The 23300-nt window shown below is 42.2% G+C and overlaps 1 protein-coding gene across 4 annotated transcripts in view; it reads right to left on the reverse strand.

Moving 5' to 3' along the window:
* The window catches only part of Znf507 (zinc finger protein 507), a 27947-nt gene extending 5054 nt beyond the window's left edge, over positions 1-22893 (reverse strand). The window contains exons 1-6 of one of the 4 annotated variants that reach the window (XM_031386219.1): positions 22700-22891; positions 21353-21443; positions 19574-19641; positions 13434-15529; positions 11820-11934; positions 7776-7890 (exon numbers count right to left, since the gene is read on the reverse strand). In XM_031386219.1, coding sequence (XP_031242079.1) covers positions 7776-7890; positions 11820-11934; positions 13434-15527 — 2324 coding nt within the window. In that variant the 5' untranslated portion in view covers positions 15528-15529; positions 19574-19641; positions 21353-21443; positions 22700-22891. Of the gene's footprint in view, positions 1-7775; positions 7891-11819; positions 11935-13433; positions 15530-15770; positions 16142-19573; positions 19642-21352; positions 21444-22699 lie in introns of those variants that run through there. The other 3 variants (XM_031386221.1, XM_031386218.1, XM_031386220.1) reach the window with 3 other exon arrangements.
* Positions 22894-23300: the final 407 nt, after the last annotated feature.

The following is a 23300-nucleotide window of genomic DNA, read 5'->3' on the forward strand; positions in this document are numbered from 1 at the left end:
ATTAAAGGCATGCACCATCACTGCCCAGTGACAGTTGATTCTTAGATTCTCTCTATACTTCATCAGTATTTCATCACTAGTAAGGCAGTTAATGTAGGTCCATAATCCCACACAAGGGCATGTGCTGGCTGAAACCAGTATTTCCCTGGCCTGGGCCCTCCCTTGGTTACCTTCTCAAGTCTGAGTTAACAAACAACTGCTATGAGAGAGCCAGGAGAAGCCGACTACCTTACAATGCATTAGGGAAGTTTGAGTATGCTAAACATTTCAATAGAATGTTGCAACTGAGTTTGTATCATTACATATAATTCATTTTCTATGCATCTGTTGCTATTATTATTATTTTGATAGGATCTTTCTATGTTGCTCTGGTTGTCCTGGAATTTACTATGTAGACCAGACATGCTTTGAATTCAGAGATTGGCCTACCTCTGTCTTCTGAGTGCTGGGATCAAAGGAGCATGCCATCATGCCTAGCTCACTTTCTTATTTTAGATTTATTTATTTTATTGTTTTTGTGCATGGGTGTACCAGTGCATAGTTGAAGAGGGCATAGCATCCCCTGGGACTGTACTTGAAGACAGCTGTAAGCTACCACATGAGTGCTGGATAGACCTGGGTCCTCTCCAAAAGCAGCCAGAGCTCTTAACTTCTGAGCCAACTCTCCAACTCTCATTATCTATGATTTTATGAAATAAGAACTGGAAAAATGGTGATTTAAGTTACACAATAAGCCTGAGATGCCTATAAAAGCTCCTGCTACTGTGGGAACAAGTTCCTTCAGCTCTCACCTTCAAAACTCCCATCATCCATACCACTGTTCAGATTAAAATATCTAAGAACCAGCGTTCTTTAATATCAACCCATGCCTTGAAAATGTGAACTCTCCCCTGAGCCAACAGCACTAGCTTATGATTCAGCACCTACAGATTAAAGCAGATCTACGTTTAACCGTGGTGGTAGGGATGGAATGTGGCTTTCAAGTCATAAATGACAGCGTGGTGTGCCCTCCATAGCCACAGGTGGAAGACATTTGGAAAAACAACTTCATTTGCAATAAATCTGCACATGTTCTTCCTCCATTATCCCCTGAACATTACACACTGAGCCAGCACTGACATTGTTAGAGGTTACAATCTAGAGTTGATTGACACACAAAGGAGTATGTGCACAGGCTATGTAGAAACACTGTTATGTGACACGAGGGACATGATACGCAGACTTGGACACCCTTGGACACGTTCCTGTTGAAATGCAGCCAACACAGTACCAACCACAGACTGGTGAGGGAGCCTTGTGCAAATGAAACCCCAGCTTCTGCTACCTTCCAGCTTCAAACCTTTCCTGCAGAAGACCCAGAGTCCCTGAAGAGACTGCTGTCTCACACTACTGATGTGGAGGCATGCTCTCTCAAGGGTGCAGCCTAAGCAGGAAGGCCCACTGAAGCAAGGGTTCAAGCTGTACCTCATGTGTGTCTTGGGGAAAGGCACATCATGTATCCCAGCCTGCCACCTGCCTCCAACAGCTGAGACCAGGCTGTGTGAGCACTCATTTGGAGACCTCAGCACATGGCCTGCCCAGAGTTCTCAAACACACCACTTATCACTGCTAACACTGACCACAGTGCCTGACCCTGCCATAAGGCCGCTCTGTTATTCCCATTGCCAGAAACCTTAAGGCTTTCTGTTTCCTTCCCACTGTTGTTTTAAAGGCTTATTTATTTATTCATTCTAGTTATTATGCCACATTTTTACTTCTATACCATTACTTCCTAGATTCCTGAGAAAAATCAAAGCCATGTTCAGAGTTAAATACATAAGAGCCCTAGATTCAAATGAACAAATCTGTCCATAGAGAACTAGAAATTTCTGTACATCAGATATCAGAGAAGCCATTACACAGGACAGTGTCAGCAGTGCACAAAGAACTTCCACACAGAATAAAGATGAAGTCCTTCATATGACAAAGAACAGGTAAACAAGCCACCACACTAATAGACAGCAGCTCTCACATCAGGGACCAGCACATAGTACTAAGGAGGGCAGGAGCTCACACTACCACTCCTGGCAGCTGCTGACATTTGAAATGGGCTTATGTGCACCCCAAACAAGCAAAGGAATGCTTAAGATGGAGTTTTTCATAACAAGAAAGAAAATCTGGTAGCAATCCATGGTCTATCAATAATAGTGTCTTAGTTAGGATTTCACTGCTGTGAAAAGACACCATGACTATGGCAACTCTTATAATGAACAGCATTTAATTGGGGCTTGCTTACAGGTTGAAGTTCAGTTCATTATCATTATGGCAGGAAGCATGTCAGCATCTAAGCAGGCACGGTGCTGGAGGAGCTGACGGTTCTACCTTGTGTTCTGAAGGCAGCAAGGATGAGGGTCTTAGAGCCCACCCATGCCCAAAATGACATATTTCTCCAACAAGGCCACACCCACTCCAACAAGGCTCCACCTCCTAATAATGCCACTCCCTGGGCCAAGCATATACAAACTACCACAAATAGAATGAGTAAAAAATCATTTTTTGGTAGCTCCAGGGGTCAAACCCGGGGTTTTATTCACATAGGCAAGCACCCTACCTCTGAAGTACATCCCCAGCTATGTATGATGGTCTTACAATAGGATATAATATAGAAATGAAATTTATTAGCACACCCAGATTTAAGAGTAAAAAGACACAAAATTCTATATATCATACAGTTCTATTTCTATTAAGTCTGAAACCTGCAAAACTAATTTATGATTCTACAGTCAAGATGGTGCTTGTGGAAAAGAGCTGAGGGCACTTGATGGCAAGAGGGTCAAGAAGGGTGTGCTGTCAACAGCTGGACAAAAATTTGTGATTATTTATCAAGTATGAACTTAGGATCTGTATCATTTCTAGGATATATGTATTACATTCAATTAAAAAGTTGATTTACAACATTTGGAAGAGAGAAGAGGAGAGATGGGGAGAGAAGTAGAGGGAAAAGAAGAGTGAAGAAAGAGAGGGAGACAGAGAGATAAGAAACATAAGCAAAAGGGCTAGAGATGGTTCACAGTTAAAAGCACTGGCTGTTCTTCCACAGGCTTGAGTTCAGTTCTCAGCACCTATGTGGCTGCTTAAACCTTTGTAATTCTAGCTCCAGGAGATTGGACTCTCTATTCTGGCCTCCATGGACACTGAACATATATGATACACAGACATACATGTAGGCAAAACATACATACATATTAGAAAGAAAAAGAGAGAGAAAGAGAGAGAGGGAGAGAGAAAGAAAGAGAAAAATGGGACCCAATAATCAAACTTAGTGTTTAGATCTTGTAAGGTTCCTGTTGTGAGCAAACTAATGTTTATGGGAAAAAAAAATCTATCCTTTTTTTTGATAGGGTAATATACAAATTAGCATACATATTTCAGCAGTTCTTTAAAAAGGCATAGTAATACTGATATGCATTTATTTTCAATAAAAGTTGCATAGTGAACCAGAGCCATTTTATAAGTGAGCAGAACTGAGACATATTAGAAACTGTCAGCCTTTACTGAGCATTTACTATTTTAGGCAGGTGCTCAGAATTTAGCCCAAGTGTTAAGTGGGAGGGTTCAGACTGAAGCCCTGGACTGCTGGCACAGGCAGAGCTCACATATGACAGGTACCTGCCGATCACACAGGCAGACTAGGACGGGCTGGAACCACAACAGAGGAAGGCCAAAAGCAAGCAAAGATGTTGTCACTGCATGAAAGCCTTTACACCAGAGGCTGTTCAAACACATCAAGAGCCTCTTGTACATCTGTACAAAGACCATCTAGAGGACAAAAAGGCATTCTTGCTCTATGAAAACTTATTACATTTTTCTTAAGAGAAAACAAAGTAATAATCAGAAATGTGTATAATGTGGACTCTGAGGACAAGCCCAAACACTGCAATAAAGGGAACTAGATTGCTTATGAAATAAGTCAGAAAGGACTACAGTGATCCTCACTAAAACCAGACACCAAGAAAGTGCTTACCAGCCCAGTGAGCTGTAGACTATACCAATGGAGTCCTGCCAGAGTATTCAAGTACATAAACCCATGGGGCAGGATGGCATACATTGAAACAAAGAACTGCAAGGCCAGAAAGCAAGAGTAAGGAGATATAAGAAGGCACTAGGATAGCTGTGACTCTCCTTAAAAAGTCTCTATTTTAAGTAAGCACAGCATCCTGAAGATGCCAGCTGCAGTAGCTGTGAGCCTAATCTACTCAGGAGAAAGGCTCCTCTACAGAGTCAGGCAGCAGAGACTCAGACTCTACATTTTGGAGTACCTGTTCTGTGTATATAATGAGACTTAAATCCAGACAAAGCCCACCTATGTTTGATATACACCTTATACACATAGCTGAGAGTGCTTTTGTTTGCTATTATTTTGAGTGTCCTGTTCCGGCTGAGATGTGTAGTATATTAATATTCTAGTTGTTCCATCATGCTGTGACAACTCAGTGAGTTTTAGGTCTTGTCCAGTCCTGCAGAGATCAGGACCTAGAACTTGTGTCTGAGTCTGTAAGTGTATATCCATAAGCCCCATGATGGTAAAGATGATGCCTTTTCTGTTAGGAATATAGCCCAAGGACCTAGTAAAGCACCTGGCACATAGTACTTGGAGCAATGAACATACCTAATTCTGGACCCAGAGATGTTTCCTGCCCAAATCATGTGTATCTGGTAGTGCCTACTTATTCAAGAATAAAGGCACTGAGGCTTAAAGGCAAAGCTTCCTTCTGACAGGAAAGCCAGGGCCTGTCTTTACCATGCTCTCCTAGGAATTTCCCTATGTGACCACCTGCTCATCCCAGCTACCAGTTCTCACTTAGAATGTACAACACTGAGACTATCAGTAATGAGTGGCCATCATATTCTGGTAAAAAGGCTTTTCTACCTTAAAAAAAGAGATATCAAGGCAAATCCAAATGTCTCCCAGAGCACGCACGCACGCACGCGCACGCACGCGCACACACGCGAGCACACACACACACACACACACACACACACACACACACACACAAACACAAGATAGAAACAAAGAGCATGAATGTACAAGCACATTTCATTTTAATACCACATTAAAAATTATTTTTTTGAATATGTATAGGTGTTTTGTGTTCGGGTATGTCTGCTCACCATATGTGTGCTTGCTGCTCAACAATGGCTTCAGATCTCTCAGAACTGGAGTTACTCATGGTTCTGAGCTGTCATGTGGATGCTGGGAACTGTACTGGGTCATCTGGAAGAGCAGCTAATGTTAACCACTGAGCCAATTCCCCAGTTCAAGAACCATGTCTGTCAGGTTTTCACTCTGATCTCAGTCTCTTAAGCTGGATCATGACCCCACACGCAGCTGATTACTCAATGTAAACACTGTGGCAGCAGCAGGGGGGTTCTGAACACACAATAATCAAACAGTCACTGGAACCTGGAAGAACCTGAGCTGTTTCTAACAGGCTTCCAAGCAGCCTTCGTTCTCAACACACCACATGCACACCCTGCCCTGGTGAAGTCAGAAAGTGCCAATGAATGCTGCTTGATGCATTCCAGCTTAGACCTGAGGCTACATGATATTATGAACTGCAGTGTTTTTTTTTTTCTGTACCTGCAAAGCTTTTTGCTTGTATAGACATACACACTTTCATTACAGAAAATAAAGATTTAATTTTTTTTTGAGACATGGTTTCATGTAGCCCATGCTGGCCTCAAACCCCACAGGGAGCCAGGGATGATGACCTTGACTTCTGACCTGCTAGCCTCTAACTTTCAAGGTTCCGTCACTCTGTCCATGTCACCACACCTAGTTTATACAACAATAAGGATTGACAATAGGACTTCATGCTTGCAAGGCAAGCCAACAACACACTGAGCTACATTCCCAGCCCCAGCATATAATTATCAAATCTTTCTATCTTTAGATTGTGCTGTGCTACAAGGTTTGATTTTAAAAATTGCTTCTTGAGGGCTGGAGAGATGGCTTAGTGGTTAAGAGCACTGCTTGCTCTTCCAGAGGTCCTAAGTTCAATTCCCAACAACCACATGGTGGCTCACAACCATCTATAATGGGATCCGATGCCTTCTTCTGGTGTGCCTGAAGACATGACGTTGTACTCATATACATAAAATAAATAAAATCTTAAAAAAAAAATGCTGCTTGAGAAACTGACTTGAGTTACATTAAAAAAAAAAATCCTTCAATAAATTTTGGCTTGGAAATATAGACAGAATTTCCCAAAGTTCCTGAAATGGCCCCAAACATACTTGTACTTTTTTGTACTAGGTATTCATGTGAAATGATGTTCTCAGATTTAAGTGTTATAGAATCAAAATACTGATCAGCTCTGAAAAATGCTGAAGATGATCTATATTCTTCAGTTTCAATTGCTCAATGAAGGTATAATTCTTTATGTAAAGTAAATAAATACACATATCTCATTTAACATTGCTTCTGTCTTTAATAAATGGTAAGGGGGGCTGGAGAGATGGCTCAGTGGTTAAGAGCACTGACTGCTCTTCCAGAGGTCCTAAGTTCAATTCCCAGCAACCACATGGTGGCTTACAACCATCTGTAATGGGATCCAATGCACTCCACTAGTGTGTGTCTGAAGACAGCTGTACTATACTCACATAAAAAAAAAAAAAATCTTTAAAAAAAAAAAGGTAAAATATATAAAATCCAAATAATGTTTAGTGTAAATTTCTTTGTGACTATCAGTAAATGCTTGATTGTATGCCTACTTATATGCCTACATATCTGCCTACTTATATGTCTACATATCTGGAGCTGTGTAAAATGTCTCAGATAAAAAGAGGTCACGAGTAGACAAAGTTGAAACCATGATTTGGATTGATGGAGCAACTTGTCCAGACTCGTGTGCATCACACCTAAAGCGGTTAAATCAGGGAAAAAGCTGTTTTGTTAAGGGCCTTATGTCATGCTCCTAGCCTTATGGACAGTGCCTGGCATGTCTTTATGATGGGTGAACAAACTCTGAGAATGCTCACACTGTTATTGCAAGCAGTGTTTTACTCTTGGGTGGCAAAATTTATTAAACAGTAGTCACTGCTTAGCTGCTGATTCTGTCTGGTCAAGAATACACCTTATTTTCTCTAAATACATGAGACAGAATTTGCTTTTGTGACAAAACTGTATCAAATGATACTGTTCAAACTACAGAAAACAAACTTTTCTTTTTTTTTGATTTTTCGAGACAGGGTTTCTCTGTGTAGCCCTGGCTGTCCTGGAACTCAGCCTGTAGACCAGGCTGGCCTTGAACTCAGAAATCTGCCTGCCTCTGCCTCCCAAGTGCTAGGACTAAAGGCGTGCGCCACCACCGCCCAGCAAAAACAAACTTTTCATAGGTATGTTCATGGCCTTCATGCCTTTGCTGGCATGTGCAGAATACAACCTTTACATCATGGTGACGAGCTCTGTAGCACCGGAAACTGCTATGATAATTTATACTCAAGGGAAACGAGAGCACAAAACCTGTGGACATAGATATCTTCCAGTATTCCCAGTGTCTCAAAATGTCTGCTAAACTGGGACTCATGCTTAATGTTTCTTAACAAACTTACATGAGATTTAAGAAACCAGTATATGACCATTTCTTTGTTTTTAACATGTGTTTCAACCATACATTTCGGCCTATCTCTATTTTTTTTCCTCTTTTGTTATTTTTTCAGCCTATCTCTAAAGCATTCCTTTATCATAAGATATTCAAGATATGTATCAGAATGCTGGAGTCAATCACACTTACCTGTATGGCTTATCTGAATTATGGACTCGTCTGTGGTTCCTGACGCCGACATATGTTGTACTTGTGTAATCACACACGTCACACCTATACTGTTTCTGGGTTGAAGACTTGTTCCCTTCAAGGAAAGAGGTTTAGAGACATGTTTTGGTAAGACTCACATGGGAGCATTTACAACTCATCACGAACAAGTAATTATGATACTATGTGCCAAGGTTTTAATCAAGGCTTTCTCACAGTATAATTAACATATTTTAAGCAGCCCCCTAGACTTTCTTATACTCAGACCATCAGCAAGCATGAACTGAACACCGCATCATCTGACCTGTAAACATGGGCAGGTTGGGTTGGTTCTGTGTAACCATGTTGCACGTTCTACAGTAGAATGAACTTGCCCCCAAATGATGTGCTGACTGCTAAGTTAGCAGCTAAATTAATCAAGTTATACTGTGAACTTGAAAGGTGTTATTCTAATCAGTAAGGGTTAAAGAAACATTTATTTGCTAACAAGTAAAAATAATAAAGTACTATCAAGTGCAGCTAGAGACTGGAGAGATGGCTTAGTCAAAAGCACCAGCTAGTTTTGCAGGGGACCCAGGTTTAGTTCCATGTACCTACTTGGTGGCTCTCAACTGTCTATGACCTGAGTTTCAGGTATCCATGTCTTTTTCTTGCCTCTATGGGCACTGTACTAATGTAGTACACACACATACATTCATAGAGCAAAACAGTGATCTACATAAAATAAAATACCAAAACTCTGACGTTTTTACCATGTAGGTTTGCTTGTTTTACTGCTTAATGTCAGCCATCAATTAAGCTAAGGAGAATTCTACAATTCAGCATAGTCACACTTAATGTGCTGATGGGTTGGGGGTGGGGTGAGGGGGGCCAAAGACTGAAAAGACTCATGTGCAGCAAACCTGAGTCCAGTGATACAGGCCCTATTACTAGCTCATTCTGCAAATGAGTAGTCCACATAAGCCCTAGGGCTCCGTCATAAGCACTCTTCCTGGAAGACAGCCTATGCTTGGTGTCCTGGTTCCCAGAGTGTTACTTTCAGAGAGCAGGTAAGCATGGAAGCTCAAGGATTAGGCAGAGCAGGAAGAGCTATGTGTTCTGGGCAGGAAGCAAGCCATGAAACAAGCCTAGGTGGGAAGGAGTACACACAGGATCGAAGTAACACTACAGAAGAAAAGAAAGCCCACGGTACAAGTTCAACAAAGAAAATTCTTAAGTTAAATTTAAGCGTTCTAAAATTGAAATTTTCTTTAGTTAATAACTACTGCCAAGCAGGACAAAACGTCCCAATTTCCTGGTATAAATCTATAACATTAATACACTAATCATAATTACAATCTAAGCACTGCTCTTAATTGGTAGGTTAAAAACTTGGACTTGATTATAAATGGCATTGTTCCAAATATAGTTTTTGAAAAAAAAACTGAAAAAAAATGAGGTGTGAAATATTGGATAATTTTTTTGTGTGTGAAAAATATTACAGATCAATGACAACTAATAAAACTGACAGATGGAAAAGCCTAATATAGCACAGAATGAGAGACCGTGCTACTTCAAGCAAATGTTTCCAATAGAACCAAGACTGGATTTAAAGTTCAACAACTAGGGCCTAATTTCTGCTCGACCACTGGTGTGAGAATGAGCAAATTATGTCAGCTCTTGAGGCCTCATTTGCCTTTTCTACAGAATGGGCGAAGTAGAGGACCTTCTTACATGGATGAATGAGCCTTGTGCTCTTTCTGCACACTACTAGCCAGTTTCTACATGCTGGAATTAAAACCCAGGGCTGCACAAATGACAGGTCTCTATGAAAGGACAATTTAAACTTCACAACAAGACACTGTCAGCAAGTCCATTGTGCCATGCCAGGATGTTTGCTGCCATCATACCCACTAGTCCACTTCTGCTCCCAGCACCTGGCAAGAGAAACCCCTCAGGATATGTGCGCCATGCCTTTAGCCTGAACGAATTTCTGCAGTACTGCTACATCAGTTCTCTGTACTGAATGCATGCTAGTGTCCATGCTATAGCAATAGCAAAGACCGCATGCAACGACAATCATGCCCTTCCCTTCTTGTTTAATAAGCTTACAGAATAGTTACAAGAACTGTTAACAAAACATGAACTGGGGGCTGGAAAGATGGCTCAGCGTAAGAGCACTGACTGCTCTTCCAGAGGCCCTGAGTTCAAATCCCAGCAACCACATGGTGGCTCACAACCATCTGTAACAAGATCTGACTCCCTCTTCTGGAGTGTCTGAAGACAGATACAGTGTACTTACATATAATAATGAATAAATCTTAAAAAAAAAAAAAGACATGAATCACAACCATACACAATTAATTAAAGTACCCATCCAGGTGTTGAGTATGCAGGAAGAGATCAGCTAGGCCTGCTATACTAAGAAAGAACATCAAATGCAGCTAAGTAGGGGTTAAAACTAAAATCATGGTAAGGGGTAGGGTGAAGCTCAGTTGAAGAGTGCTTGTTCGGCATACACCTACCCTAGCACTGCATAAATAAATAAATAAATAAATAAAACAAAAACAAAACTCCTAAACCAAACAAAAAAACCAAGATGTTCATGGTATGCAATTTAAATCTACATATCATTAACCCCAGGAGCAAGTGTAACAGTCACACAGAAAAACTGCAGAGCAGAGGAAGGGATGAACACTGTGACTTTGGAGTGTCCACGTTGATGTCTTCACTGAATCTGCCAAAAAACACTGATGACTTTTAAGCCCTTGCTTTCGATGCTGCTGGAGTCAACTGCAGGTGGCGCTACTGAGTCGCACACACTTTATTCCCTCATTAGGATTTACGGGCCAATCATGTCTAATGCTTAATGTCTCCTTTAGAAGGGATATGGAAACATAATGAATTAAAATAAAAAGAGGCATTTAGGGCTATTCTGTAGGAAGGAAACAAAACTGTTTTCGCTCAGCCATCCACCTCGAAAGCAGATGCCATGTCGTAAACTCCTTTTGTTCGGGATGGTTTTACGGGGATGGCATCTGTTTGACAAGGGGATTCTGGTGCTACAGTGGTGTCAAAATCAGTTCCTTCAGAAACATTCTGGAATCAGTTATGCTTTCTGGGGTATAATTTAATGAGACATTATGGTAAAACATTTTACTCTGCAGTTGTTTCTAACTTTAATTCTTAGGAAATCTAAAAAGGAAAGTCACCCCAATATGTTTTATTTCCCATAAACACTATGTACCACACTGGAGACATTTAAAGCATATCAATTTACGTGAACCACAGCCAGGAAGCGCAGCTTATTACACTCAATCCCTCATTCTCTGGATGTGGCATCCGCCTTTTCATGGAGCTCTAATTAAATCTTTTGATTCTAATATTCCTATTACCAGATACTCAGCCGACTAGTACCTAACTAGTACATAAAAGGTTCCTGTGTGTGTTTAAATAATGCAGATGAAGTCTGGAAGTCAGACTTGGAGAAGAGTGAGCTCACAGCAGGAAGCCTCAGTTAAAGTTTGAGGTGGGGGTTGCCATCTGCAAAAGCTGTGCCTCAGCAGGCAGGTCATTTGGTGCTGGAGAGGGGCGGAGGCTTGCCTTCTGAGCTAGCTCCCACCTTCCCAGCTTGCTGGGACATTACCTTCCAAAGGTCTCTGCTGTAGCCTGACTCTTACAAACTCCTGCAAATTTTAACCATAATATCTATTTGCCTGGTTGTAGGCAAGTCCTTACTAATTTAGTACTTCTGACCCAGAACTAGATATAATTTACTTTAGTCAATTCTTGGAATTTCCTTAGGAACAAAGGGAAGATTTATTCTCACTCACAGTATAGAAGGAGATATACACACTGTTCCATGACAACAAAGGGCATTTTCACCTCATAAGCTTGTCAGTGCAGCCTGTATTTAATAAGGTACAAGTGAGGATGATGGTGTGTGTGAGAACACCATCAGAGTACATTACATGCATTCACAAAAACGTCCTAATGAAAGCCACCATCCTGTTCAGTTCATAGATGCTAATGAAAATGCACACATACCTTCCTGAGCACACTTTCCATCAGCAGCATCACGGGAAATTCTTGGCTCATTTGAAGCTACTGACAAGGTGTTGGGCAGGCAGTGCTGCTCTCTCTCATGATTTCTCAGTTGGCTCTGAAAAAAATAAAAATAAAGCAAGAAAATTAACCCATAACTCCCAGCAAATATACCTGCATGGTTAGCAGGAAGCGTCTGTATGGGGCTAACTACTTTGGCCTAGAACCCAATATCAATTTTTAACCATCATCTACTCACCCAGTTGCAGCCAAACCCTTATAATTTAGTACTAGTTTACTACTTGCTTTTGAAGAAATTAACATTCTAAAGTCAAATCTACTAAAAATCACTTGGCATATGTAAAATTAGAGAAAGGCAGATATTAAGTGATCGCAATCTCATCAGTCTTTCAGGTTCTCTGAGGTAAACGCCCCAATGGGCATGCTTCCCATACAGCAAGCAGGCAAGAGATGAAGAAGCAGATGGTTAGGGGATGACTCGACATACCTGCAAACAAAAACTTATCTAGCAAACACAAGTGTTCTTGTTAACTTTCGCCTGAGACCAGCTAGACATGTCACAGGAACTATTTCCACCCAAGTCAGGGGGACAGAGGCAGCAAAAGCAACTCTAGGTAGTCCTGGAACTGCTATTGGGACCTTTCTGGATATGCTATTTGGAATTTCATGGGAGTAATCCGAGTGACCATGAACCTCAAGACGGAGCAACTTTTGCTCTTTTAACCATCTAGATTCCAACTGTAGGTAATCTGTGAGACCAAGTCTATGTCAGCTGGCCAATAAAGATTCATCTTCAGTACCTGGCACTGAGGGAGATCTAAGTCAATAACGATCTAGGATTGACTACAGGTACCCTTTACAGAGGATACAAGCCATTTTATGCTGGCTGCTGGCTTAATTACTTAAGATAAACATCTGCCTTGAACGTCCACAGAAGGCTATGCGTGGGTACATAGCCCTGTAACCTCAGCACACAGGAGGGAGCCTGAAAGACTGAACGTTCAAGTTCTGCCTGGGACATTCAGCAGGACTCACACAAAACCAAGGGCTCGGAATGTACTTCACAGGCAGGCAAGCACTTGTCTAGCTGGTGTGAGGTCTTGGGGTTGATCCCTCGCAAAGTCCCTCAAACTGTCCAGCAACAGCAAATATGGTGTCATTTCTCCTAGTAGGTCTCACAGCCTGCTTCCCTTCTGCAATGACACACATCACTTCTTGCTGGTTGTGTAGCAGCTGTTATGACTGCAGGAAATACTTTTTGTGTGAGGATGCATAGTTATCCTTTTACGTCAAATATGTGCCTGCCAGCCTACTCTATGTTCCTTTATAAGTGAAAACCAGTGCCTCCCATACACACACATGAAAATGTGAAAGCAACAGGTGCTGAGGCTACAAAGGACATGGCCATTAGACTAAGGGAAAGTTCTGGACAGCAACCATGGAGACAGCTTTCAGACCTATCTTCAATGTTAATTTGTTGGGGGTATCTTTGGGCAAATTATCAAACTTCTCTGGAACTCATTTTCATTGATATATAAAATGGGGTGGCTGGACTTAACTAGAAAGTCCCTGCCAACCCTTGAGACCGCCGCTCACCTTGTAATGGAAAGATTCTTTGCACTGCTTACACTGGTGTATTCTGGTTTTACAGTGGTTGATCATGTGGCTTTCCAAGTCTTTGCTGTTCTCAGCTATGTGCTCACAGATAGGACACTGGTAAGGCTGCCTCTGCCGATGGACACGCAGGTGCTGCTTGATGTAGCCCCTGTTGCCACTCGAGTAGTTGCACAGGCGGCATCGGTAGGGCCGCTCGGCATCTGGGATGTACTCCACCACGTTGGACCCCAACAAACTCCCATCGCTGTTGGGCTGACACTGGGCATTGTCCTGCAACTCTTTCAAAATGTCATCATCTGATGCATTCTGGTCTGTCCTTTCTCTCAGTTTCTCTATTACGGTAAGAAGGGACATACTGATGCCTGTCTTAACTTGCCCATCTGACAATTCCTGCCTTCCCTCTGGGAGAGCTACCACAGTGGAATTGCTTTGGTTAAAACTTGTTACTCCATCTGTAGAATTCTTAAGAGGAGACATGATTTTTTTTGAGTATGTTGCCAATGGACCACTGACCTGCCTTTGTCCAGTGTCTGGATCTAAAAGGTTTATGTCCCCATAGTGCCCAAGGCTGGCTCTTGTTAGTTCAGCAGCTCTTATTGGCATGGTGACAAGGGCTTCTGCAGCTAAGGAGTGCAGCCTGAGAGACTCAGAATTTGTCCTTCTCCGTCCTGGTGGGGCATTCTCATCAGGAGCCAGGCCCTTACTTAGCTCACTGTCTTTCTTCTCTGTACTGCTCCAGCCAATGATCAACCCCCCAATATCAACAGTACATTTATCAGCATGGTACATATTTCCTGCTCCTCCACATCCAGTCTGGGCTTCGGTGGGGCTCGGGCTCTTCCCCTCTTCCATTTCAGCATTCATGAGGAAATGTTTTGGTGGGAGGGTTTCTTCAGCACTTGGCAAACGTTCCACAATGACATTCACATGACCTTTTTTGTTTGGGCTACTGCTAATGATTTTCTGTGCTGAGGAGAGCAAACTATCAGCAAACAGATTCTCCTCGGAATCAGACATCACCTCTAGCATTTCTTCCTCGTTAGAGTCCAAGGTGACTGCCTGGCTTAGGTGTACTCCCTCCTCTGTGCTTTGTTCTAAAGGAGATGAAGATGGTGGCTCAGAGCTGCAAATCTGTACTTGTACAGACGGCCCATTGTGGATGCTCAGTTCACTGTCCCCAATAGCAATGACAACTGCATCAACCCCACCAGGTGCAGCAGACACAGAAGAAGCCAGAAGGCCAAGGGGCTCATTTTCATTCTCAAAGATTGGGTAGGAGCAGTTAACTTCTCCTGCATGTTTCCAAGCATGTGTCTTTAACATCCGCTGCTGGCCACAGGTGTAACTACAGAATAAGCACCGGTACATGCCGTACTGTTCGTAAGCATACCACTTCCTCCGCCCCGTCTCTGCCATGGCTGCACTCTGGACAGCATGGGTCTGTGGACTGCCCATGTTCACTGGGATGTCTACTATGGTCTCACTTTTTCTTTCTGTGGCTCCCTGACTGGAGGGGCTGGACTGGGCATGGCTGCTGGCACTGTTCTCATGCTCATTCACCACATGTGCTTCAAGCTCCTGCTGGCTCTTGGAGGTAGCATGGCACTCTGAGCACATGAGCATCACATCGTGCTGCTGCCCATGCTGCTTGACATGCTCTTTCAGCACAGAAAAGGATGGCGACAGGAACTTACAAAGGCTACACTGGTAGGACATAGCCTTCCCATCATTTGAGGCAAGAGTGGAACTTGCCTGTGACATCTCGGCTTTCCTAACCCTAGCAGCAGGGGACTCGGCGGCTTTAGCTGGAATCTCACAGTTCTCTAGCTTTTCAAGAGAGTTTGCTGTCTCACTTGGACATGGGCGCTTTTTCCCAATCAGAAGACACTTTTGTGACTTTTCATGCCCCACTATCTTGCTTAACTTCTGGATGACGTGGACCAATGGATCTGCTTTAGCTTTTCTTTGTTGGTCAACTTCTGAGGAAGGGCTGAGGACTCCTTCAGCAGTTAACAGGGCCTCCTGTTCTCCAATCTCTTGCACTAGCATGGCAATGCTGCTGCTTTCTTCCATATCTAGAGACAATGCACAGCAGAGAGCATGAGTTATGGGATAAACACAGGAAAGTAATATAGAAAACCAATGTCAACTCTGGTGTCTGACTGAAATGTTTAAATATCTTCTAAGTTGAGAGGTTCCTATCAATGCACCCAACTGTCCCCAAAACAGACTTAAACAGCTCAGAATTCCATTTTGAAATGCAATCTCCTAGAGACAGATGAAGGAGACCTTGTTCCTTGGCTATGACTTTAATACCTTATCCTGCACCCCCAGCCTGCCTCCTTGAGATTCTAGAAGTAAAGAACTAAAGTCCCTTGAATCCCTTGCAATTCTAGAACTAAAAAGACACGATTCTTTGTTTAAAGAAACCCTTGAGATTCTAGAATCCTTGTTTAAAGAAACCCTTTAGATTCTAGAATCTCTATTTAAAGAATCCCTTGAGATTCCAGAGCTAAAGAGACATGACTCTTTGTTTAAAGAAACAGCCATCCTCAGGACCTATGGAGTCACCTCAAGCTACTGGAAAGCATCAGTCTGTGAAGCCAACATGATTTCACACAACTCTGGATAAACTATTTCTTATGCCAAATTTTAACTGTAGATAACAAAAAAAAAAAAAAAAAATCACACTTCTCTGCTCAAATTTTTGAAATTCTGAAAATATATCCACATCCTACTATAATGAATACTGAATTTTGGGAAGTACTTTGCAAATGAAACTAAGTAAGAGTAATGGTCTACTTCCTCCTTTCTTTCCTTTGGTTTATGGTCCACCAGATAAACCACAAACTATGTTGTGGCTTTCTAGAGGTCGCATCAGTGGTCAAATGTTCCTCATTCCCATACACATTTCTCTTCTGAGCAGGGAATGGGGTTAAAGAAAAGGCTGCCATTCTGGTTCTGGTTCAGTGCCAGACAGAGGTCGAGAAGGGCTTATCGTAGGCACATATACTACTGCAACAAGGCACACAAATGTTTAAGAGTAACATCACCCTCCCTCTATAAGTCTTTGAATCTCCTTTACACTTTCTTGCAGCCCTTTCTCTTAAGACATTTTCTTTGACGTAAAATGAGATTATTTTGTTGACTTGGACTGAATTTTTAAGTTTAGGCTCTTTTCCAGCAACAAGTTTTGTTTTTCCACATTTTAGGTACATTCTGGAACCTTACTCACAACATTCAATAAATGCCAACAAGATTTTCAGCACCACAAGCTACAGACCAAAAACTAGGCATCATTCTTAACTCCAGTATCTGGCTTTGTACTCTTCTCTCCACATGACTGGATCCTGCATGAGGCCTTTAGTTCCCAGCCAGGAGCACACCTACCGCATCAGGCAGGCTCCTAGGGAACTCCTCACATGCACTTGGGTTTGCCCCTTTTGGTCTCTGGCCACACTCTTGCCTTTATGTTGTATGTCCTACTCTCTCCATCATGAGTTATCTTTACATGACTCCATGTAAGATAAAACGTACTGTTTAACCTTAGATAACATCAGCTTTTTTTCTCCTAGGGGTAGCCTATAACAACCACCTCATGAAGGGAAATATTCCAGAACCATAATAACATAGCCATCCCGGCTCTAAAAATCCCTCTAAGAACATTTGTATCTTTTTGTTGTCCTTTAGAAAGAACAAGTCTTTTTAGATTTAGACACCAAACTTTGAGTTGCTACAGTAGAGACTGATAAAGCACTATGTAGTTCTTCTGGGGAAAACAACAACCAAAAAAAAACAAAACAAAACAAAACAAAACAAAACAAAACCTTTTTGTAGCTTCTTAAAACACATCTCACTGTTTTAGGGGATAGGGAGCTGGCTCCATGGATAAAGTGCTTGTTGCATGCATGAGGGCCTGAGTTTGGATTCCCAGAACTCATGTAAAAACTACACTGGGCATGGTAGCATTGGGGATGGAGTTAGGGAGCCAGGTAGATCCTGGGGATTGGCTGGTGAGCTACTTCAGCAAACAATGACTCTTTAGCAGAAAAGAAGACTCATGCAACTAGATGCTCAGACACACTTCAAACAAACAAGAATCCAGTGGTTTTTGGCCAAGGGGAGCTGTGGCTCCTCATGTGACTGCTGATTTCCCTGTGGGGTCTTAACTGAAGAATTTTTGTTGTCATTTAGTTCAATTGTTACATAACAGTAACAAAATTCACACACATTTTCAGTTTCTTGGACAGATACAATCTATACTATTATAAATACAAAGTCTCCCTGTGGTGTAAGAGCTGCACAGGCTAACTGATAATTTGGTGAACATTTAATGTTTGTTCAACAGACTTCACACCTAGTGTTACAAAGGTGACTCCTGATTCCTCTCTTCTACTTAATGATCCAATAGGAGGAAGACAGAGCAGTGCAAATTGCTCCCCATGGATAGTTCAGTGTGCTTCTTAAAAAGTGAAGTCAAGAGGAGGAGTTCATCTTAGCTCAAGAAAACGACTAATACAAAAGAATTTGACACAACACTCACTTTCAAAGCTGCATGTGCTCAGGCATTAAGAGCTAATGGCAACTTGCAGCAGATGCTCCAATTTCCCTAGAACGTTTATGTAAGTATCTCATTTTAGAGGCTGCATACATTTGGGGATAAGTACAGTAAGGCAGCTATCAAACCGATATGACAACATAAAATGCATCAAGAAACACCTGAAAAAACCAGTTTAGGTCTGCAAGCAAAACCAACAAGCAAGCAAAAACTCATTAAAAGGAAAGTCTGTTAAATAAAAGGTCACAAACAGCCATAGTAAAATATACAGGAGAGGAGGTCACTAAAACCAACTAAATCTTTAATTTCCAATTTTTTCCCTTATGCCATTCATGTAGCCTATCTGTACTATACATATTGTACATACAAATGTATATTGTACATATTGTAAATATTGTAGATATTTATATATACTTTATATATGTCAAGTGAACTAAAATTCACTTGAACTAGAGAAGAAAAAGAGTCAGCATACTGTAATAGTGACTCAAATCACACTACAGATCGTGATAATCTGAATACCATCCTTGGACTTAAGAGACCGAGGCAAAAAAGCGCAAAGAAATGACGATGGGGGACAGAAGTAGGGTGGGACTATGGAAGAAGGTGATAGAGGGAGAACTAATTCTGTTAATGAAGGTGGCATGATTACCTGCTCATTATACTCTTCTTTCTACTTGTATAAATGCCTAAAGTTTTTCATAATAAAAACAAACAAACAAAATACACCCACCCTCAACACCACCATGTGCAAGGCACAAAGCAAGTAGGTAGGCCAGGCACTTTTACAGTGACCTAGTTACTCGTAGGTGTACAAAGGTAAGTACATGGAGAAGCTAGAGAAGACTAAATGTTGGTTTTCCAACACTGTGATAACATGAAGGCTAAGTATATATGGCCAAGACCTGAGAAGGCTTCTCTGCGCCGAGAGAGGGCACAAGGCTTCTTGAAAAGGCAATATATCCACTGGACCCTGTAGGCTTAGATTTTTCAAAACCTACTTTATTTAGGGTTCTTACACTCTTCAACCTCCTTTTTAACCCACCAACCAGAAAAAGAGGGTTAATAGGAAAACAGAGTTGTGGACATGTTTAGAAGTAGTTCCTTGGGGTGATTCCTATCTTCATTATCAGGATACCAACAGTCCAGTTAAATAGCAGACACCAAACATGAATCAGCAATAGTGGCACAATCCAGCAGAAACAGCAAGGCTCAGCCAAATAGGCACCGGCTAGCAAAAGCAGCCGGAATACCACGAGAAGTTCTTTGGTGTGTTTCTTTCTACAAAATGAACGTCAGTGAAGACCAGCTGAGGCCAGTAAACACCAGTAAAGTATTCCATAGCATTGCAATGCAAGAGCATTTTCTCAGTGTTTGTGGGGTTCTATTTATATTCTTTCTAAACATCAAGAGCTCTCTCAAGTGTCTGTTTTCAGTAAAACATCAAACACCCTATCACAAGACAGTTTCCAGAAAAACATCACTTGACATAACTGAATTGTTAAAGAAACCAGAAATTTCCACCTCAGTCCCCAGCATTTAAGGGCGTGGCCGACATCACCTGTGCTCTCTGGGCCCCTTGTAGCCTCCTCTCTATGGGACTCTGCTTCCTGGTCCTCTTGCAGGATACTGCAAATGGAGAGGAGCACAGGTGAGAGAGAATAGGACAGTCAATGTCCTGGTTTCCACTTCTAGGTCATCCTGGATTGGTTGCTCCTTAACGGGTCAGTTCTTCCTGGATGGCTGCTCTCTACAAACCTATTTCTGGCTTTGGCACTTCCCTTCTCCTGATGCTGCTTCTCCCACTAACTCCATCACTCCATGGCCTGCATATAGAGGCCAATATCCTGGTAATATTATCTTTGTAAATACAACCTCTTTGAGTTATCCTGATTTGAGAGCTATCTGCTTCCCTACTATAAATGCAAGGCTAAGAGTGACAAGACAGATTTGAGAAATGAGACAGCCTACTCTAACATGAACATCTTACAATAGGAATAAGCATGTTCTCTAAGATAGCGAACAGATAAAAATCACTGCACTGGAAGGTTCACCAGGACACAAGCCTAGAAACGTTAGTCAATCACTAGATATATCACTAGATCAGAAGATCTAGTTAGAACAAGTGAATTAGCTACTCGCCCAAACCAGCAATGTTCTGTAGTCTTTCATACTGAGTCTCTCAGATCTGTTCCTGACAATAGTAATCTACAGGAAAAAGCTTGTAATTAATGTCTTTCCCAAGAAAAGTGAACAAATTTAGTTGTCTTTATTTTCTTATAATTTGCTATTTGGTGTATTTGTGTATCTAATTAGTTCCTTTTAGTTATAGTAGTATTGTTACATGTAGAACTGAACGAGATGATTCATGTGGACTTGAAGAAAAGGCTGTAATTTTCTGGGTATATGTAAAGAGAGAACAAGACAATATAAAGAATATTCTCTTTCAGACTACAGATTTAGTTTTTTCCAACTAAGTAAATAAACAAAACCCTACACCCACAACAATAGAAGTGATAGCCAAAGAATTTCACATTCTTTCAGAGTCTCAAAAACTTAATATATCTCTGACATCTGTTTTAGCCAAAAGAAGGTAGGGTCCCTCTGTTCTCTTAAGTGCCCTTAGCTGTATGATCTAGGCAAGTTACTATTTATTTTAGATTCTTCTTATGTGAAATGTGAGGGTAAAGCTGGATAAACTTTTAGAGATGGAATCACAAACTGCCTATTAAAAGTAACCTAAAAGGTATTTTTACTTTAGACCTTACAAAGGTCAGTTATAATTTATTTAAAATCTTCTCAGCTCAATATAGTAATAGCGACTACAAGAAAAACTAAAGTGTAAATACAGAAATATATGGGTTTCATTGTATAGAGTTTCTTATCTGGCACCTAGCCTGAGACAATATTTTGACTTAGCAGCTACAATTAACACACAGTTGTAACTAATATCAAGTAGTGTTCTGCTTCATTGTAATTTATTAAACACTCATGCCAAGCACAGTGCTGAAGACCACTTGTCCTGGAATTGCAAATCCAGAATTGGGCCTGTGTCCATTTCCTGTAATATTCCTATAATTCCTGGTGTCCAATCCCTTCTTTGAACATAGAGTGTCAATTAACACTTCTGAGGCTCACAGATGTGAAGCAGTGCCTGAAGTAAGAACTCAAACCATGCTTTCCCTAGTATACCAACTTCCCTTTCCATCCTCAAGGTGAACATGACCAAGTAACAGCACCATATGCTAGGCACCAGCAAACAGCTTCATTTGCTCAAGAGTTCTGTGGGTTCAGTCACACTGGTGTCAGTTTATAAATAAGTGAGGTGTAAGTGACTTACCCAAGGTTACATGGCTGTTAGTGGCAGAGCCAGTGTCTTTCCAATCAATTTCTGAAATTCATAGTCTCCTGGATCGATATTCACAACCCAGCTGTGGCCAAGAAGGAAAGTAAACATCATCAAACATGCCTCTTCCTTTTGGGTGAAACACAATAATAACTTATTTTGGCAGTGAAGAAACTTCCAATACTTAACACTGAAAACTTTGGAAGGCTGTTCATGCAATGTAATTGTGTGAGGCAAATTTACATAATTTACTTAACAAGTAGAGGATTTTTCGGAAGCTAAAACAAATCAGTCTGGAAAACTTCTAACAATTGTATATTTTAAGCCTTCCCCTTCTTGTAAGTAATTCACTTCAGCAAACTACTGGTTTTACTGACATAATTTTCTAACCAGTATGGAATAATAAATGACATATTGCTATTCTAACTTTAACTGAAATTACAGCCTAAGGGATGATTATGTAAATTAGTCAAACACAGTGGGCAGAATAGTACCATGAAAAGATACAACGTGGCTTGACCTATATATTCTCCATAGCAGTTTCCTGCCCTGGTCCTCCATTTTTTTTGCTACTGTTTTCCTATTGTTGCTTTAAAGTAGGCTTATTCGTTTCCCTTAGAAAGTAACTTAGCGATTATAGTTAAGTAAAATTAGTACACCGCTAGGGCATCCTCCGAGTTTCCATGATACAAAAATGGTCAAACTTTCTCTTTTTAATCAATATAGCAATCCATACACAGAATCAGACCAGTACAGTAGAAAGTACAAACTCAGACAGAAAAGGTGATAAATCCAGTAATTGCCTTGGGCCATGTAGAAGGATAGCAAACTCCCGTCCACTGTCAGCAACCTTGGGTGGGGGTGGCTGGCTGGACAGAATTAATCACCCAGGCCTCGGACTCTAAACAAACGATCGGGGGCCCCAGGTCTGGAAAGGTGGTCACTTTCACCAATGGTCTCAACGATCTCTGGAAAGATCAGTCATCCCAGAGGATGTGTAAGTGTGGGAGGCCAGGATTGCTATTTTTCTTTTGCGCTGGCATTTCCTACACCACGCAGTGCTTAAAGGGCAGAGGATTAAAGAAACTTTAAGCTCCATCCTGGCTGGCCTAAGCGCTTTCACGTCTCCAGAAGGCAAAGCAGCCTCAGCTGGGCCTGAGGAGCGGCGAGACCCCCACCCCCAGCGGCACAACAGGCCCGGGGTCTCCACAGGGCCGGCAGAGGGACGACAGTACACACAGGGCCCTGGCGCTCCGGTGCGTGGCAGTGCCGCGGGCGTCACCGGCGAGGCCGCACATGGCAGGCGGCGCTCAAGCGGAGGGGCGGCCCGGGGCGCGGTACCTGAGGTCGGGCGGCGGGCTGCTGCTTCTGCGAGCCTCCTTTGACCGGCCGGGACCCCGCCGTACCCTCGCCCTCGTCCGCCTCGCTCCCGACTCTTTTCCCTCTCTTTCCCCCTTTTTGCCCCCTCCTCGGCCGTAGCTCCAAGATGGCGGCGCCGAGACGGATCACGTGAGCGGCGAGCGGGTCAGGTGAGCCTGGAGGCGCGCGGCGGGGGCAGGGCCACCGCGGGGGTGGAGCCACCATGGGCCACGCCCTCTGGCAGACAGGTCCTTCAGGCTCTGGGCAGATGCTGTTGGCATCCAGGTCCTGTCAGAGCTGGTGTAGGTCTAGAACTCAATTAATATCCACTATGGCCTCAACCTGCTGGGGCATTCTTCATCCCCTCATTTACCCCATCCTTCTTTTCATCCTTGTGCTTGTGAATCTGGCTGGACTTTTATTTTTGCTTTTTTAAACTTTATCGAGGGCTGGAGCAATGGTTCTGTGGTTACTGTTATAAAGGACACAGGTTTGGTTCCCAGCACTCATACAGTGGCTCATAACCATGTGTAACTCCAGTTCCAGGGACTCATAAGTTCAGACCCTCTTGTGACTTCCACAG

The sequence above is a fragment of the Mastomys coucha genome, unplaced genomic scaffold, assembly GCF_008632895.1.
Source record: "Mastomys coucha isolate ucsf_1 unplaced genomic scaffold, UCSF_Mcou_1 pScaffold21, whole genome shotgun sequence".
NCBI classification, from domain to species: domain Eukaryota; kingdom Metazoa; phylum Chordata; class Mammalia; order Rodentia; family Muridae; genus Mastomys; species Mastomys coucha.